Raw genomic sequence first — 20,778 nt, 5'->3', positions numbered from 1 at the left:
GTCAGTACAGCAATTTTTAACCTCAAAACAAATTTCAGTAGTACCACAGCCACCTTATTCACCAGATATCGCTCCGTGCAACTTGTTTCTATTTCCAAGAGTCAAAACGGCAGTCAAGGGACACCATTTTCAAACAACGCAAGATGTCCAAAAAGCTGTGATGAGAATCTTGGAGGATATTACAGAAGATGAGTTCCAGAAATGTTACCATCAATGGCAGAAGCGCTGGAAGAAGTGTGTGCAATCAGAAGGGAACTACTTTGAAGGCGACAACACTAAACTTGACTAAAACGGTAAGCAACATTGTTTTTCACATCAGACTCATTACTTTATTGTCGTGCCTTGTATAGTGTACCAAAGCAGACTGTGTACTGGGAAGGACAGTGGTGTATTGTGAAACTATGAAACTACTTGAGCTGAACTATGCATACGTACTTGTTACGGTATTGTTTTTCCAGAGAAGAAAATACTACGGGCTATAGAATTTCATTCTTAGTGTTCCATTTTTCATTTGATCTTGGGATCACTAAGTTCTTTGTCTGTTTTCCTCTGAAACACAAGTTTGTTGGGCTATAGATTAAGAATTTCATTCTTAGTGTTCCATTTTTCATTTGATCTTGGGATCACTAAGTTCTTTGTCTGTTTTCCTCTGAAACACAAGTTTGTTGGGCTATAGATTACATGATATTAGCATTTTAGAACACAATGAAATCCCTCCCAGTTAATCTTGAAAAATGATGTGTATGTTTTTGTATTATTAATTTTTGCCAGAAACTATGCTTTTTGGATTTATACATGGTGTTTATTTCATTTTCAGTAGTGATGATCCTAAATATTACAGAGAAACAAACATAACTGAAGTCATTTGTCTGAACCAGTTTTTAAATGTGATGATATATTCAAGTCAGTTAGTCATTTGGTTCCGTTCTTCCCTTTTATTCTGATTCAGATGCTTTTAAGCAATGTTTCCTCCAGTTCTATTTTAGCAGGGTGCATGTATTGGAAACAGAATGTTAAAATTAGAATGTTTTAAATGATTATTCACTTGTTAGGGCTTCCTGCTGTAATTTCCTTTTATTTGTAAGTAATGTATTGCATACCCTTTCTAACAAGATGCTGTTTCTTCTGGATTTCAGTGGCATCAGTGATCACTATCGTGTAAGAGGTTTTCAGAGAAATGCTTCAACAGCAAAAGTTTATACTTCTGAAAAGACAGAAAATAAAATGAACCAGTATTCATTTATTTTGAAGTATTTAGTCATGTACAGTTTTTTATTCCCTTGTAACCATTTGTGTTCCTCGCCATACCATTGGAACATAGTGAGAAGCATCTTGTGTGAAAAAATTTCAGATATATTAATTACTAATAGTTGATGCTGCTAAAACAGATTACTTCTGAAAAGAACTAGAAAAAATTGTGAAGCTAATGATCAAGTTATTTTTAAATTTCTCAGTACTGTCAGGGTGTCTACGACCCGGGACAACCGGGAGATCCGGGAAAAACCTGGGAATTTTTTCATCCGGGAGAAAACCGGGAAAAACCCGGGAATCTTTTTGAGTTCCGGGAATTTTTCATTGTTTTAGTTTTCAGTTAAATTTTTGTGACTTCGACTGATAAGAACCAATACTCTAACCAAAAAATTTCCTGTATCCCGCTTCTGCAGAATAATACTGCAGCAACAAAACATGAACGAGTGAAAAAAACGAAAATAAAACTTAAGTCGCAAAGAAAATGTGCCATATACAACAACAAAACACAGTGCTCTTACAAGCGTCTGCCAACAGCAAAGTGTGTCAAAGGCTTTAGGAAGACTGTGCAGTGCTTCTTAACAACAAATTGCCTCCAATGAGCATGACGTGACAGTTTCTTACATTAGATTCATTTTAATGCAAGATCTTTTAATGTTTCACACGTACGAACATGCGGGCTTCATGTGTCATTGTAGCTGCGCAAGTGCAGTGACGCCTGTTATCTGGCGCTCTCTGGCAACTGCTGAAATGTACCTTTCTAAATGGTCACGGAAAAATATTGTAAATATTGCTTTGAAAAGCGTTACTTTCAAAGTATATTTCCTTTTATGTAAGATAAACTATGTGAGAGAGTGTACGATGAATTTCTTAAATCACAGAGCATTTCACTCTCATTTAAAAATCAACTGTTTGGGGACGACCATATGAAGAATTTCGAGCCCAGAAGATCAGACATTTACGTCGTTATTAAAAAAATTTACTGACACATTTATGTGATGTATGACGTGCAAAAAATATCAACAATACATGTGGAAGCTTAGCTCCTCTTGCAGCTTATTAATCTTAGAGACCAATGTTATATGTGATAGCTTTGTTTTTCTTGTAGCAACAATTGTACATTAATTTAATCCATTAATTTTTCTTATTTGTGTGTTAGCGCTACTTAAGAGTGATCTGACTACATCACGTGTCAAATGCTGTCATCAGCTGGTGAGATTAGGTGACATGAGCTGTGACTCGCTTACAAAAGCGCGTTGCAATCTCGATTTTAATGCTTTGGAAGGCAACATGCGGTGTTTGGTGGAATTCAAATTTATACCTTCGTAACACGGAAATATGCAGTGCATATGTTGCTGCACATCAAAGATCTTTCCAAAATGTGTTTTTTCCCCCTGAGTTTCATTTTCTAAAGTGCTGGGAAATTCTACACAGGTGTATAAAACCATAAACCATAAAAGGATTGATAAGTGCCGAGAAAAAGTATGCTGTCACTTAACATGGAAAAAGTGTATTTTCACCCGGGAGAAAGTGTATTTTCAACCGAAAAATCCGGGAATTATTTTTCCTTGTCCATGTAGGCACCCTGACTGTGAAAAGCACTTCTCTATTTTAAATACAACTTAAGCTAGTGAGATGATAATCTCAACAGCCATCAGCATTGAGTTTTTGATATTTAGTGCTGATTCTAATAAATATGTGACTGAATAGCTAACCAAATTGTAATAAAATTCTTTCTGTTTAAATTATATGGTGAGCAATGACCATAGATTTTTCAGTGTCTCTAGTATTTGCTTTTTCAGATAGGCAGAAGAGTTTAGAGCACCTTAGTTTACAGTAAACACAATGTTTCAAACATTATATTATAGAAAAGCAATGACAAGCAAGAGTTACTGTAGAGAATATTGCATTATAAGCATTTCTTCATGCGCTTTAAATTCAGTTGTTGTCTCCCATTTGTGTGAGGTTTGGAACTAAAGCTGATATGTAATGGTGTGTGAGCAGGGATGTAAATCATTGTTATTATTTAATCTGTGTTCATATTACAGTACAGAGACATCAGAGGAGCAATCCACTAAAGAAGGCCCACGGCAGCAGCAGTCCAATAAACGAGCTCTCCCAGATGATTTTTCTGACAATACTGCAACAAATAACCAAAGTGGTACTGGTAGTAAAAGGTATTAATGACAACTTAAATTTGTATAATAATTTATTTCATCAACAATCATTTAAATGCTTGCAAAATATTCATATTACTGATTATGGCAGACAACTGACATCTTCAGTTGTGACAAAATACTATACACTATACAGTTATTTTACAAACATTTACAAAAGTCACATACTTCCAGTTGACTATATATCAATTTTCAAAAAATGGAACTTTGTATTGAGATATAGTCTCTTGAATAGATACATAAAGTTTATTCTTTAGAAGTGTATTTATGGAACAATATTCACATTAAAATATTTTGTAGGCATTGTCGAGGACATGATGTTCCAAGATCTGCTTCTGCTGCCAATGTACAAGAGCATACCAACAGACTTGAATATGCACGCATCAGAAGCCCACTCTATGTCAACGTAAGAGGAAGACGTTTCAGAATTGTGGATGTTATGGGCTATGGACCATCAAGTGTTATGTGCCGGGTAATTAAGTTTAAATAAGACTTTTGTCAGAAAGCTTGTTTTATTTTATATATGCTATAACCCTTTCAGTGTCACACATTTCAGAAGGTTTCAAAAGAAATTTCCAAGTGATTTTATAATAAATTATAGAATTATAAAACTGTTGTAATGTTGTACGGACACAATATCAGAAGTAACACCAACCAAGTTTTGTTTTGCTTCCACATGAAGAGATCCTCAATAACAATGAATGAAGTATGGAACAGTACAAATAACTATAGAGCAGATCAATATACAGTTTCGTAGGTAAGCATACAATAATCAAGTAAATGTAAGTGAGGCCAAGGGCTTATGTTGGGCTGTTGTACACACAGAGGTCCAGGTTGTGTAGCGACCTCTCTAGGCTGGCTGCGGAGGCACGTGTATCATGCACTGTTTGAGTATGCTCACTCACACTATATAATGACATTACTCCTTCCCTCTTGAGGAGAAGTGTTCATGTAGAGATGTCCATGTCTTCATCGGTAGGTGACGACTGCTGGAGCAGGTGTCATGCTGGCACAGGAAAATATGGCACCCACTCCACCATGAGAGATCAAAGGGAGCATTGGTGATGGTGCTGTACCCATGTCCACATCTGGTCAGCCACTCAAAAATGTAGGCAGTGGAGAAGACGACTCCGGTGACAGGGGCTGTGAACATGAAGGTGGCCCAGCATTGATTACTCTTCAGTCAGCCCCCAGAGTGAAGATGGCACTGGAGCTGGAGGAGGTGTGGACCATGCCATGTGGACCAGCACAGATGGTGAATGTGGCCACAGGAGCAGAGGGCTCTCTGGTGCACTGTCAGTCACACGTGGTCGGAGCTGGTTGTTGTGTCATAACACCAAGCCATCAGAGGTGTGCACGATGCATTGCCTGAAAAATGATGGATGACTGCTAATATCCACTTAATGCACTGGTCAGACCTGCAGACCCAGGCTATGGAGCCCGGATGGAATCACTGTGTGTGGGTGCTGATGGGGGGCTGGGTGTTGGCCAGAGCAGATTAAGTGGCATATGGGGCTGGCAGCTGTGAAGCAGCTTGATCAGGCTGCGTTCACTGACTGGAGTGAACCTATATGAACTCAAGAACCTATCAAGTGCTGTGTCGAGACAAGATTGAATGATATATTTTTTCATCTGGGTGTTGAATGTACACCACCAGCTGCTCCACCTCTACATTGTACTGAGGATGAAAGGGAGGGGATATAACATGCCAGATGCCACTCACTATCTGTACAAAAATCTTCAAAATCGTGAGACACAAACAGTGGACCGTTATCTGTGACAAGTGTATACAGCAGTCGTTCTAAGGGAAAAAAATCTTTGAGAGCTGTAGCTGCAATGGATATGGATGGGCAACAAACCACATAAGGGAACTTTGAGAAAGCATCCGCTTCAAGCCAAAAGGAGTTAAGGAAAGGTCCCACAGAATCAGCATGAATACACTCCCAGAGGCGCTGGGGCCAGGCCACGGGAAAAGAAATACCCATGCCGCCACTTGATGGGTGGCACACTGCAGACAGGCTGTCACAATGCATGTGATCTCATTGTTAATACCCGGCCAAAACACATACCGAGAGGCCAGCAATTTTGTCCACGGTATTTTGACTTCAATGTCTAAATGGAAGCACAACAGTTCATCCTGATTAAATGCTTTCATCCTGATTAAATGCTGGATCGGGACCAATCAGCAACCAAGAAAGAACATCCACATAAGTGTTTTGTGGTGTGGGTTGTAAATGAATCTCATATTTATAGCATGATAAATCAGAGCCCAGCATTGCAGGTGGTGAGCTGCTTTGTCTGGCAAAGATGCAGAATTGTTGAAAAGAGAAACCACAGGTTTATGATCAGTAATCAAATGAAACTTAGAATTTTTTAGGAAAATATGAAATTTTTTCAGCGCATACACAATAGCAAGGGTTTCTTTTTGTATCTGTGAGTAGTGCTGTTGCATCTGATTCAGAGTTTTGGAAGCATAAGCAATAGGGCGTTGGGAACCGTCTGCATATTTGTGCATGAGAACGACCCTAAGGCCATACAGGGAGGCATCTGTGGTGAAAACAAGATGATGGCCTGGTTGGAAGCTAACCAAGCAAGGTGCCAAGTGTATTTAATAGGGTAAAAGCACTCTCACAGGTGGGCGACCAGTGAAAAGGAACATCTTTCTGTAAGAGAGCATATGGCTGGGCCAGTGTGGCTGCACCAGGAAGACATTTATGGTAGTATGCAATCTTCCTGAGAATGGCTTGCAACTCTTTGATGTTGGTGAATGCAGCAAAGCTGTAATGGCTTTGACGTGCTAGAGTAAAGGCTTGACACCAGCATGCAAGACTTCAAAACTGAGGGCGATGGTAGGTGGATGAAAGAAATTGTGATTTGTCCAAGTGACATTTCAAACTGGTGGCCTGTAACACTGTGAACAAGGCACAAATGTTCATCTGCTGAGGAACCTGAGACCACAGTATTATCCAGGTAGTTAATGCACCCTGGCACAGAAGTTGTGAGTTGCTCCAAAAATCATTGGAAACTGACATGGGTGCTAGCCACACCAAATGGCAGTCACTGGTCTTGATATAACCCAAAGGGGGTATTCACTATGAGAAGACATTTGGTATCATCACCCAGGGGGAATTGTAAACAGGCTTCTGACAATCTATTTTGGAAAAAATATTGGCACCTGGAAAGCCATATAAAGAGTTCGTCCAGGCAGGGTAAGGGATAGGTATCAGTAATAGACTGTGAATTTAACACCACAGAGCTGAAGGCTGCTGTTAGTTTTCTTCACAATTACCAACAGAGTAGTCCTATCAATAGAGAAGACAGGTTTGATAACAACCAAAGATGTAACTAGATGTAGTTCCAATTTGTCTTGCACCAGTAAAGTTACAGGGACTGAGTAGGCATGAAAAAAACTGGGGCACACCATCAGTTTTGGGCATGTCGTCGGTTTCATTGTGATGTGAGCTTTGAAATTGGTAGCACACCCTAAACCTCCATAAAATAGAGAGGAATATCCTCAGCAGAACGTGCCCAGTTGTTGGTACAGAACCTGATCAGATACCAGATCCATCCATCTATCCAGTGTGGTGCCTTAAATCCACCAAATGCCAGATCGGGACTGGTATGGTACTTCTGTGTGTCACGTCATTTAACTGAGGTGGAACATGGGCACCAGTGTGATATGTGCCTAAAGGGATGTGGAAAGCAACCTAAAAATTACATCCAGGCTGATCAGCACACAAGACCCCTTAGTTAAACTGCAAGGTGAATTTGATCATGGGCTGATGCTCCTGCCCATGTCCTAGAAATGGATGCTTTAAGGTGCTGAGCTATCTGAGCAAGTCAACATTCACTTGTGATTGGGAAATGAAAATATTAGTACTTAATAGGGAGCAAGCTATGCATTGATCCCACATATGTCTGTACTTGTAGGGTATTTGAAGGCTGCTATTATGAAGATGTTCATTGTAATTGGAGCCAGAGTTGGGTGTTAAGGCATAACACGACTGTAACAGCCTATCTGTGACACACATTTTAACTAGTGCCAGTTTGAATCTGGAAAAAAGAAAATAATCTATGTAATCTACATGAGTTTGTAGTATCAGCCACTACCCAGTTAGCCACACTTTGAAATACATATACTTCCAGTTACGCCGCTGCATTTCCTACAGCTGCCACTGCAGGACAAGGGTGATGCCACAAACGATTATGCTGTTGCAAGTGAAATGCAAGCATTCCCTCTCCGGAGCTGTAGCAGTGGGTGTATTAAAGTTTGAACATTCATGCACTGAGCCATTTTTATGTTTTTGCCATCTCTAACATTTACAGATTTTTATAGTGGCCAGGGCATGACATCATCTGTGTAGACATTGTATTGAAGAGCGACATATTTATAAATCTTTTGTATCTGTATAAGTTTCAATATCCAAAGCCACTGGTAGTGACTGATGCTGCAACTACAGCTACAGAGTTATGTATTGTTTGTATTGTTTTTACTATTTGATATGGGATGTAGAATAAATTAGTCTCTTCATCCTCTGTTCATGAACAGCATCTGTTCTGCACTCCTGTATCCACTAAAGAACCACACAGTGTGCAAAAAAGAAGTTATAACAGAGTATAGCTAGTAAATCACATAGGGGATTTTAGGAATATTAATTTTTGTGTAGTTGGCAAGTGTTTGAATAAAGAGAACCAGTTTTCACCAAAGAAAAGGACAGTTATTTGTTAACAGATATTGTTTAACACTCATTTACACACGTCATCCAATTGTACTCCAATACACACCTTGTATCTGTGAGATACACATTTAGTTAACAGAAAAAGTAACGTTTTGGGTTCCTCAGGTGAAAAAGTACACATACAACATCAAAGTAAGGATTTTATTTATTAAATAAACTATGTATAAACTTTTTGAATAAACTAGTTCATAGAAATTCAGTCAAAAGAGTTAAACCTGACTAGTACTACAAGTACTAGTAAAAAAGAAACAAACAAAAAAATGTCCCCAATAACCCCTACTTTTACAGAACGTCACTCTGAATTACTTTCATCATTGTCATGATCAATTTTACAGCTACCAACACAAAAATAGTTGCTTGGTTGTAGGCATAAATATTGGCCACGTCCTTTGGACCGTTTTGTTTTCATTGTCCCAGCAAGGTTGGTGGCACTTACATTTATGGGCTTCAGCATCAGATGTTGCAGAATTGCTTGAAGTTTGTGGTATTTGATCTTGAGGAAGAAGTTCTTGATGACATAAGGCCATAGTGGGAGCCATGATCACCTAATGCAATGATCCATTTATGCCCTTTTTCTCAAGCTGAGGAAGGAAAAGTCAGAGAGGTAGCATGTTTTGTCAATTTCCGAGGCAAATAACTTAGCTGTTGATACCAACTGTGTTTAGACACTGCCATTGGCCACCTTTTCATGCCTCTGTGGACACTAAGCAGAACAAATTTTGTCAACCATGTCCACATCAAGTTTATATTTATTATAATACATAATCATTTCTGGTTTTCTTTTTTCCCCACTTACTTCATCAATTGCTCCATCCAGATACATACTGGAAATCTGGAGCATATTCTTCTTATTCTTTTTGTTGTGTGGCACATATGAAACTATAGTGCCTTCTTTCTTGAAAGCAAAATGCTGCAGAATGCCTATCTGTTTCTTAAATCTTTAATTTCTTTTGGAATTTGCCATTTGATCTTTTTTAAAGTCCCCACATACGACAGGCTGTCTTTTGTTGACAAGGACCGAAGGAGAGTAACATCACTGAACCAGTTTTCAGCTGTTATATTACAACTGGATTTTCTGAGAGGAGCTACAAGGCATTGAACAACATCCACAGAGTTATTACTAACCTGGAAAGGGCCATCAGGTTGCTTGCCTGTATAAATTTCCTTGTTGCATGTATAATACATGCTTGAATCTACAGCAGCAAATATTTTAACTCCATATTTGGCTCTCTTGGGAGATATATATTGAATAAAGTTGCACATACCCCTAAAAGCCTCCAATTTCTCATCGATGGTGAAGTCTTCTGCTTGATATATCTCTTTACACCTCTTGATGAATTTTTAAAAATTGCCCCTTATAGGGGCAAGATAATTAAGTGCTCTTTTCTCTTCTCTGGTTTGCCTGTCATTGAATTTTAGAGTTTGAAATAAGAAGTGAGACCTGTTGATGCCTGTGGTGAGACAGAGTATCTCAATTCAGAATCCATCACCAGCCCATAAATCTGAAAGGCGCAGTTTCCCTGCTTTATAAATTCCAGCAGTATAGAGAACACCAATAAATGCTTTTATTTCAATTTTGTCGGTCTTTTAGCATCTCTTCACATGAATAATTATGTTGGATGCTAGCAGTATATTAGTTAGTGAACATTACAACTATTTTTAACATGCTGTCATAAAATAAACAGAGCCAGCTTTCCAAAATGATCTGTGACTCTTTTGCCTTTCCGACTGTGCCTGGGAGTTGCTTTTTGAGACAAATATAAGAGGTTTCAATGTCTCTAAAATTAGGTGGAGGTCTGAATCACTTTGTTCAGTGTCATAATTCTCTTCGTATTCTTGAACCTCTCCTCTCAGTGTCTACTCCATCTTGTGGAACCTCTAGAATGAGGTTTGATATTCCTTTCAGGAGCTGAAGTTAATGAAAGTAGACTTTCTTTGTCATCACTCTGCTCAAAGCCATCAAATAGAAGTTGATGAATTTGTTGGATGTTGACAGGGTTATCAAGATCATACTGTGCTGTTTTTGTCACTATTTTGAATCTGACAGTAAAAAATCTGGGTTTTGGAAAAACAAATTATGTACAAGTACCATGGACAAAGTAAAGTTAGTCAGAAAATTTGGAATAGACAAACTAACATAAATACATGTATTGTATCAGAGAGCTACATGAGTATGTATCAGGTACACAAATCGCATTTTCACAAAAATAATTATAATCACAAGGTATCACAATCTACACTAAAACGAAAATTGAAGGGTAAAATAAAAAAAATGAAACATTTAGAAATACTTACTAAAAAACATGAGACATATCTATCAGATACAAAAGTAAATTAATTGCCTCTCATGTGTGGGATATGCAACAATGCTTGACTAACCTGTTAAGGAACGCGTGCTTGAGGAACAGAAGAGAGGAAGACAACATTGCCCGTGCATGGCTAAACCTGTCATCAAACATGCTCAAACGTGTATCTGTCACATACTTAGCATGTAATGGAGTGTTAATTTAACTCATCAAAAATCTCTTACATGATTCACTTTGAAATGTTATTTCAAAGTTGTTGTTAAATTTTTAAATAAAAGGATTGAAAATTGTTGGAGTTCTGTGACATTTTTTGAAAATTCATTTTCTGGCAGAAATGTATTTGAACTTTTGAAATGTGGTTATAAACATGCACTAACGAAAACAATAAACTCTTACCACTAATCTGCTATTCCAGGACTGACCTATCATACTGTTGCCATTGTGATAGAAATCATATCCACTAGTTGATCATAGAACAACTGAAATATTGGTTGTGGCAATTACATGAATGCACAAAACTTTAGAATTCCATTTAGCCTTACTTCAAGCAGTTGCATTGCTTTGATGATTTGGGAGTTGATTTCATATGTGTGCTGGATACTCTTACTGTTTGGTATAGTAACTTCTGGGCAGTTGACAAGCAATAATTATTGTGATGCCTAAGCCTCAATGACTTTGTTCTTGCAATGTGATGTCTGCATTGCATGTTTTACATTTAATGTGTTGAGAAATAAAAGAGAAAATTGAAAGTAAATTTATAGGCCTATAGTGCGATCCATACTTCACATCAAAATTTTGGTCACTGAATTTCAGTTTCTTTGCAGAGGCAGTGACTCCTTCCAAACTGCTCTCAGCCTCATATCTATTATTTGGACGCTTTTATGACATACTGCTTCAGTGCTGCATTGGATAAGATCACAAATAAACTATCAAAAATAAATAATGCACACAAAAATCAAGTTTCTAAGCAAACGAGTTGTCTTCTTGGTACATATACTGATGCCAATCTAATGTATTATTGTTTTGAAATGCTTCTAACTATATCCAGACACTACAGGGGGTATAAATTTGGTGAACATGGTGTAAGGCCATCTGAGGTGCTAGAGGAGGAGCTCAGAGTTCCATTGAAAACTTTCTTTCAGGGATTAGACTTTGTGCCTCATATTTTAGAAGGTTCAAAGCATCTTCTAAGCCAGAAAAAACAAATGATTTCTTGGAAATTCTATGACGGTGTTACTCCTTAAAGATTAAATACCCCAACTGTGTACAACTACAAAAGCTCAATAGTCAAGGAAATACCTGGGGTTGGTGACTGGTATTTGCTAACATGCATAGAACTGTGAACTGGTCTAATGCTAGCCATCCATGTATGTAGCATTCTTTAACATGCTCATGCTCCCTGGATGGTGCTAAATAGTGAGAATCTGAGGGAACTCTGTCAGCTATTCCTAATTTGTTTGGTGAGCTCTCTGGCTGTAGCATTGCATGTACGTTAGGCAAGCTGCCACTCTTGACGATGGTTAAACACTAAGGTGGCTTGCTGAACTTCACATTGTTGCAGATGAAATGTTGCATATGGCTTGAAGTGATGCAAATGTTCATGTTTTTGCACAGTGGGTTGCATTTCAGCTTGTGCAATTTGGTTGCTAGATGCACTATAATAATGAGAGACCTGTAGAATGATGGTCAAGTTCTGACTTGCTCTGCATCAATGTCCTTGCTCTAGCAAGAGCAGATGGATCCTGTCAATGGGAAGGGAGAATATGACTAAATGGGTATTAGGTTTACCCATGTACACAAGCTCTACCAGCATGAATCAGTACTTCCCATGCTTCTCATTTAACCAATGTGGTTCATAAACCCCAATCTTTCAACATTAGCATTGGGATGAATGTGTCAACATGAGTGCCTACACATAACCAATTATGAGACCTCAAGTGAATAGTCCACAAGAAGAACTAACTTGTAAGAATAACAAAGTAACAGGATATGAGTTCATCTTGATTCATTGATTTTAATCAAAAGACAGAAGGTGACATCCAAAGAAGGTATCTCTTTCCTGTGTTAGTTAAAATGTTAGGGTCTATCAATGTGGCAGTGAAAGCAGCTGACCTTCATGTTGGTACACCACTGTTTTAGATGGCTACCACTGAGGCAAAATTTTTAAGATAAAAATAAATAACAGCTATCTGACCACATTGATGAGGGGTGCAGTATTTCACATCTGACATTATTCCCACCCAATATAATTAATCCTAGACCATCAAATTGACCACTCTTCTTTGCATTTTCAAGTTTATTTTCCAAACTTTCGTGTGCTAGAGAAACCTGTTGAGCCTCGACCTATGAACCACTCTCACCCATTTTCTTTCCCTAATTCCAGCATGCACACTAGAGACAGTGATCGTGTGTGTGTGTGTGTGTGTGTGTGTGTGTGTGTGTGTGTGTGTGTGTGTGTGCGTGCGTGCCATTCTTGTTTGTGTTTTCTACTTTAGGAGAAGGCCCTTTGGCCAAAATATCAAGGGTATAGCAATCTTTTTGTTGTGCTTGTCTCCTCTATGTGGTGAGTAGCAATCCATGCTTTTGATAATATTGTCATTATTCCATCCTGTATTTTCTATTGTTTAAATAATAGATTAGTATGCCAGAATGGCTCAAATTAATTAATAGGCATGGACATTATAGGCAAATTGACTGAAAATTGTTGCAGCAGTGTTCACGAATATTGCGTACATTTTCATTCCTGTTCATCTAACAAACAGGTAGCTGGCAGTGATGATTGTCATCCACACAACACTGAAAATCATATTATTTGCTCCATATTTTCTTCCTTGTGGCCCATTTGATGAAAGAGCTCCCATAGAGCTAATTAAATATTTCTCCTTGTCATTCTTCCTTGTTTTAGATTTTGATGCATATTGTATGCTGTGGACATACAAAAACAACTTACCAGGGCTTGTGTTCTTGAATGCCTTGTGTTATTGGAACATAGTTGTCTTCTGAACAGAAATCAAGTGGTAGATTTTAACTAACCACAAGATTGCTCTTACTTATTAACATTTCCATTTGCTTCCTTACCCATGCTGACATTTCTCTTGCCCATGCTGACATTACCAAATATGAAATGTCTGCTGATCTTCAGTCCAATGACAATTTTCCAGTATTGCTATGTCTTTTAGACATAGCAGTCCTGAAAGCCAACTGCCGTGTTGAATGCTCAGTGGAGTCAACCGGACTGTTTCAACAGAATAGTGTCTAAAACTGGTTGTTAACTGGGCTGTTTCAGTGGAAATAGTGTCTAAAATTGGTTGGATCACATCACAAACATGATTTTCCATATCACTCTGAATCCACACAAAAAGTTCAAGATAATGTAGGAAATAGCCTGTCCCCTATTGAAATGACAAATGTTGGTCTGTTATATGAAACAGGTGGGCAGCACTACAAAAATTCAGTTCCGGGCTCTCAGAAGATAACCTAGCAGCCTTTCAGTTCATTAGGTCAGAGGCCTGGCAGATGATGAAGATAGGAGGAAAAAATCATTGTAAGAATTTCTGACTTATATTTTTCAATTCCTTAAAACTCCCCAGGAGAATGGAAATTGAGGAAATGTGATAAAGGGATACTGAAGAATATCTCTACCATATCAAATAACTGGATGGTTTTATTTTCTAAGGGATTATTCTCTTTTTTTTTTTTAGTTAAAAAGTGAAAAGTGGGATTTTCTATTCAGAACAAATATATTTTTCAAATTCTGTTGTTACATTGTATTGCTACTTAAGAAATAGCCTCCATAATTAGTGTTTGGACTTGTGGTTTATGAGAGCCCCATACAATCATTTCATGTACATTTTTATTGTTCCACTTTCAATTTGTAATTACTTTACAAAGTTGTAATGGGGCACTTGGAGCTTGCCATGCACAAGATAATCACATCACATTTCAGCTACAATACCTGTTGATCATTGTGTTTCTTCTCTTTACAGACTATAGAAATGCAAGAACTGAAAATGTATGCACTAAAATGTGTGTTGATATCAAACGATGCCATGCACAAGATAATCACATCACATTTCAGCTACAATACCTGTTGATCATTGTGTTTCTTCTCTTTACAGACTGTAGAAATGCAAGAACGGAAAATGTATGCACTAAAATGTGTGTTGATATCAAACGATGTTGAAATAGCTTTAAACCAGCAGAATGAAATTGATATCTTGAAGCACTTGAAGACATGTCCAAGAGCAGTTACCATGTTTCAGTAGTAAGTTTCTTACAGATGTTTATTAATGACTAAGGTTATTCTCAGTTCCACAAGACTCAGTGCAAACATTTCATTTATACTGATGTAGATAAAAATGACAGTAATCTCTGTTTCAGCAAAGAATACCAGGCTGTACGGTCACTGTTCATTCAGCTGGAAATGGGAGATGTGGACTTAGCACAACTAATTGAAAGCGTCGATGATTTAAACATGCATGATATTTTGTATTTTTGGAATGAAATGTTAACAACAGTCAATGAAGTGCATAAATGCGGTGAGTGTAAAGATTATTGTAGATTAAATGAAATTTCAGATTTATGTCTATAAGCAGCCTCATTTATTGTGCTGATGATGTTCCAGGTGTTATTCATGGTGACTTAAAACCATCAAATTTTGTGTTCTTCCGTGGTGTATTAAAGCTGACAGACTTTGTATCGTCTTACAAAACTGTACTTCCATGTGACAAAATTCGGAGGACAAAGTATCATGGAGCAGTGAATTACATGAGCCCCGAAACAGCCCAAAATAACATAGTGAGTTGAAAAGTGGCAATTACTTGTATATAAGATAGATTTGTGTATGTGATTGTATCTACAATTTTTTCTTGATTTACATTGAAAGTTGCCTTTGTTTGAACACTTAGAATGAGTAACTGATTTTGAAGGATTCTGCTTTGTATGTGAGACAGTTGTAGGTTTAAGTTGGGGGATAAAGAGAAATTAAACAGTGAAATATCATCTTACAGTACCAAGATGGTCACATTATTTGAATCAGGCTTCTCCAGTTAAAACAAAGAAAAATCCAGGGTGGAATGTAACAATATTATGGAGGAAAGCATAGTTACTACTCACCATATAGTCGAGACACTGAGTCACAGATAGGCACAACAGTAGCCACAACAGTGGCTTCAGTAGCCAGAGACTGTGGTCATGTGTGTGGCAGTTGTGTGTGTGTATGTGTGTTTTGTCTACTTGTGACGAAGGCGTAGGCAGCTGAAAGCTCACTTTCTGACAGCCTTTTTGTTGTGCCAGCTGCAACTTAGCATCTCCACTGTATGGTTAGTATCAACTACCTTTTCATAATATTGTTACATTTCTCCAGTTAAAAGTATGATACACTTAATACATTGCCTCACTGAGTTTTTTTTTTTTTTTTTTTTTTTAAGTGAGAAATTTCCAAGTAATATACTATTTGAAAACAATATTGAAATACTCATTGCACAATATAAATGGTGAAATCAGTAAAGGTAACCAATAAATGTACAGTGAAGATGAAGAGCACTGAATAGCCCTCTACCCAAGAACTTGAACATAGTAATGTAGCTGATGAACTTGAGCTTTCTTTAGAGCAAACACAGTGAGCATGTTGTGTTATTTGGACTACAGTGCTTGGATAATGTGGCTTCATGGAATGGTTACAAATACATTACTTAATGGTTGTTTTGCAGAACAAACAGACTGAGTATGTGAGTCCATTTGCATCACAGTGCTTGGAGAATTTAGTTCTGTGTGAAGTAGTTTATACAAATAGTAAATCTCAACTAGTCTTCATTGGAAAAGTGGGAGGAGGAAAGAACACATGTACTCATAGTTATTGTCCAAATATATACTTATAATATGATATATACTAATACTATATATACTGTTAATGTAATAAATTGAAGTCACCACCAACTACACTGAAGAGTCAAAGAAACTGGTACACCTGCCTAATATCATGTAGGCCCTCCGTGAGCATGCAGAAGTGCCGCAACACGATGTGGCATGGACTCGAATAATGTCTGAAGTAGTACTGGAGGGAACTGACACCATGACTCCTGCAGGGCTGTCCATAAATCCATAACAGTAGAAGGGGGTGAGATCCCTTCTGAACAGCACGTTGCAAGGCATTCCAGATGTGCTCAATAATGTTCATGCCTGGGGAGTTTGGTGGCCAGTGGAAGTGTTTAAATTCAGAAGAGTATTCCTGAAGCCACTCTGTAGCAATTCTGGATGTGTAGGGTGTCATATTGTCCTGCTGGAATTGCCCAGGTCCGTCGGAATGCTTAATGAACATGAATGGATGCAGGTGATCAGAAAGAACGCTTCTGTACATGTCACCTGTTAGAGTGGTATCTAGACATATCAAGTGTTGCATATCACTCCAACTGCACATGCGCCACACAATTACAGAGCCTCTACAGCTTGAACAGTCCCCTGCTGACATGCAGGGTCCATGGATTCATGAGATTGCCTCCACACCCATACATGTCCATCCCTCAATACAGTTTGAAATGAGACTCACCCGATCAGGCAACATGTTTCCAGTCATCAACAGCCGCCCAATGTCTGTACTGACGGGCCCAGGCAAGGCATAAACTTTGTGTCGTGCAGTCATCACAGGTACACGAGTAGGTCTGCAGCTCCGAAAGCCCATGTCAATGATGTTTCATTGAATGATTCACTCACTGACACTTATTGATGGACCGTCATTGAAATGTGCAGCAATTTGCAGAAGGGTTGCACTTTTGTCACATTCAACAATTCTCTTCAGTCGTCGTTGGTCCCGTTCTTGCAGGGTCTTTTTCCAGCCAGAGTGATGTCAGAGATTTGATGTTTTACTGGATTCCTGATTTTCACAGTACACTCATGAAATGGTTGTACGGGAAAATCCCCACTTCATCACTACCTCAGAGATGCTGTGTGCATCACTCGTGCCCCGACCCTAACGTCACGATCAGACTCGCTTAAATCTTGATAACCTGCCACTGTAGCAGAAGTAACCGATGTAACAACTTTGGTAGACACTTATTGTCTTATATAGGCATTGCCAATTGCAGCACAATATTCCGCCTGTTTACATATCTCTCTATTTGAATCCACATGCCTATACCAGTTTCTGTGGCAATTCAGTGCATATACTAATAATAAAACTATAAAACCATTGTGTCTGTCTGTCTGTTTGAACACTCTATTCTTCAAAACTATTATACAAATTTTTATGAGGTTTTCATGACGTAGCTGGGGCTATGTATAGGCTTTATTTCATCAAAATTTCTTAGTAGTTTGGATATTTAATAATCATGGCTTAGTACATGGATGGCACTGTTAGTTTTTTTTAACTAACTGACAGACATATTTTTGCAAATTTATGTCAGTGACAGAATTAAACTCCACAGTCTTACCTTTATGAAGATGAGCTAACAGTGGGTATGATATACAAATTTACTTATTTTGCTTTGTGTATTAAAAACTTGATGAACTTGCCTTGCTTCATTCGATAGGCTGTTTTTATATTGTGTGCCGTGAAAAACAAATTTATTAAGTTTGCTTTGTGATTTGGATGCCTACTCATTACATTTTGATTTCATTTTGTTTATGGATAAAAATGCTAAGGAAACAGTCCAGTCTTTCTCGATACACCATAACAACTGAAAGCTGTGATGGCAGTGAGTGCAGTCAGTTAACTGTTGTAGTGTATCTTCACTATGATATGGCCTCATGGTGAAGATACACTCCAGCAGTTCGTTGATCACATGAATGGTGTCCATCCCAACATTAAATTTACTGTCGAGATGGAGAAGCACGGCAAGCTACCATTCTTGGATGTTTTGGTTGAGCGGAAGGCAGGAGCTTAGTGTGGTCATTCAGTGTACCGGAAACCAACACACACTGATTGGTACTTGAACGCCAATAGTTTCCACCACCCTGTACACAAGAAAGTGGTTCTGAACACGTTGTTTCGTAGAGCCAAGATTATCTCTGACAGTGACCACCTACACTCTGAATTGCAGAACTTAAAATGTGTTTTCGGGGAAAATGGATTCAGCGAAAGAGACATCACAAGTGCTCTCAAGGGCAGCCGATGAAAGACACCTGGTGAATCAGTAGAAGAGGCCAAATGGACTGCATTCCTGCCATACTGTGGAGCAACTAGCAGCAAGTTAGGACGTCTGCTGCAGAAAGATGGGCTAAGACCAGTGTTCTGGCCCGCCCCCAAGATACGAGATATGTTGCGCCCTGTTAAAGAAGACATTGCTCTTCGAGTATCTGGCATGTATGGTGTACCCTGTGAATGTGGGAGCATGTATATTGGACAAACAATTTGCACGGTTGCAGGACGTTGTACTGGGCACAAGCGCCATATAAAACAAAGGGAGCTTGAGAAGTTGGCCATAGCGGAGCATTGCCTAGAAAATGGACATAAAATACAGTTCAAAAATACAAAAGTATGCACCTCCATATTGTGACTCCGCTATAAAGGAAGTGGCTGAGATTTGTTTAAACAACAACAATTTCAACAGAGACCAGTGGTACACACTCAGCAGGGCATGGGGGCAGGCATTGGACATCGAAAGAAAGCAAAGACAGATACACGACGCTGGAGCGGCAGTTTCCAACTTGGCGCCTGCCCCTGGTCCCACCTGGCATCACTGGTGCTGCCACGGGCAATAGCTTTGCTAGCTGCCTGGGGTGATTTATGCACACGCGCCACATTGGGTCTATCTGATTGGCTGCTGATGATGTCATCATGCCTATATAAGTGAGAAACTGAAGCAGCTCTGGCAGTCAGTGAACTCCTGTCGGTGATGGCAGAGATGGTCATCGAAAGCTCAAGGATTTTATTCGAATTAACATGGCTTGAAAACCGAGAACGTTTTATTAAATCATTAGTTCCCTCTACACTAATATTCCCAATACCCCACCTGATCTTGCCACATCAAACACTGCAAAAACCACAGGTTATCCAACAGTAGTTGAATGCTTTTCTCTTGGCAAGCTCCTTCCATACTCTGCAAAAATACTTAATACTCACTTGTGTGATAGGAATTTGTTATGAGGAAAGTGGATAGAACACTTGACATTACTAATCACCTATGAGTATTTCAACTCTGTTTGAGTTGTTAAGTCCTTAGGAATTATGCAAGCAGTTAATGTAAACAGAATGAGACTTGTTTACATAACACAGGAATCCTAATTTAGGTTTTTCTTTTTCCAAATTATTCCAGGAGATGCTGCAATGGATCCTACATACTGAATGGGCAATGATTTTTCCTTTCCTTTTCCTAATATTAAAGTTGTACATCTCTCTCTCTCTCTCTCTCTCTCTCTCTCTCCCTACCTCCACCTCCCCCTCCCCCCTCCCTCCCTCCCTCCCTCCCTCCCTCCCTCCCTCGCCCCTCTCTCCCTCTCCAAGATGGTGACAATGTCTGGTTATTACATCAAATCTGCAAGATACTAACTGCCAGTTTTTAATGCTCACTTACAAAAATTTGACTTCCATTACTTGTCTTCTCAGATGCTACTGTTGTGTACCTCATTATAACTATGACTGTGGGTAAATTACATTCTGTGCAATCCAGATGTATAACTAATGACAAGGTAGTGAGCAAGTAACCAACTGCATGATTCCAACAACCATGGATCGAAAATTCCTGATGCTGCCATGGTGCTGGTTAGATTGTTTGGAACAGCAGCTATTGCTGCAGCAGCAACAGGTGCATGTGAAAGGGTAAATCAGCCATCATCCCCTGCATAACCACCACTTAAAAATGCAAAAGAAGAGTAGGATATGGGTAATTCTATGATAAGTCGTCTCATTTTGTAAGTTTTTCTGCTCAGGCATCATGGATTTTGTTCAAATTTTATGTGAACATTTGGACATGTGTCCAACGAACATTAGTAAATTCATCAAAGTGATACTGGTCAAGATATAGTCACTTGTTTGGCTGCATATGCAACTTAGCGCAGAATGAGTGTGAATTTCTGGCAACAATGAGCTGTTATATTTGAGGCAATATTTTATTGAAAGAAATGGAATTTGGCCATCTCATACACCTTTATGCATTTTCTCAAGAATAACAATTCAAAGAATTTTAAAAGCCATATTCAACAGAAATTTCTTGGAAAAATCATCTGAAAAAATGGACACCCAAAAAATTTCCAAAGTTTTCCTTTTATATCTCAGGGACTAAAAGTGTGACAAATGTGAAACTGAGTGTGTAGTAATGTAATAATGCAAGGTTCTCAAAATATAAAATTTCAATTATGTACCATTTTTCAGTG

The 20,778-nt window shown here is 38.5% G+C and overlaps 1 protein-coding gene across 1 annotated transcript in view; it reads left to right on the top strand.

Moving 5' to 3' along the window:
• Nucleotides 1–20,778, top strand: part of LOC126470648 (uncharacterized) — a 189,650-nt gene that overhangs the window by 151,086 nt on the left and 17,786 nt on the right. Inside the window, exons 5-9 of the mRNA XM_050098630.1 lie at nucleotides 3,297–3,425; nucleotides 3,726–3,897; nucleotides 14,589–14,734; nucleotides 14,851–15,008; nucleotides 15,095–15,267. Coding sequence (XP_049954587.1) covers nucleotides 3,297–3,425; nucleotides 3,726–3,897; nucleotides 14,589–14,734; nucleotides 14,851–15,008; nucleotides 15,095–15,267 — 778 coding nt within the window. The remainder of the gene's footprint in view (nucleotides 1–3,296; nucleotides 3,426–3,725; nucleotides 3,898–14,588; nucleotides 14,735–14,850; nucleotides 15,009–15,094; nucleotides 15,268–20,778) is intronic.

Source organism: Schistocerca serialis, chromosome 3, assembly GCF_023864345.2.
Source record: "Schistocerca serialis cubense isolate TAMUIC-IGC-003099 chromosome 3, iqSchSeri2.2, whole genome shotgun sequence".
In the NCBI taxonomy this organism is placed as follows: domain Eukaryota; kingdom Metazoa; phylum Arthropoda; class Insecta; order Orthoptera; family Acrididae; genus Schistocerca; species Schistocerca serialis.
This window is presented reverse-complemented; position numbering and strand designations above follow the sequence as displayed.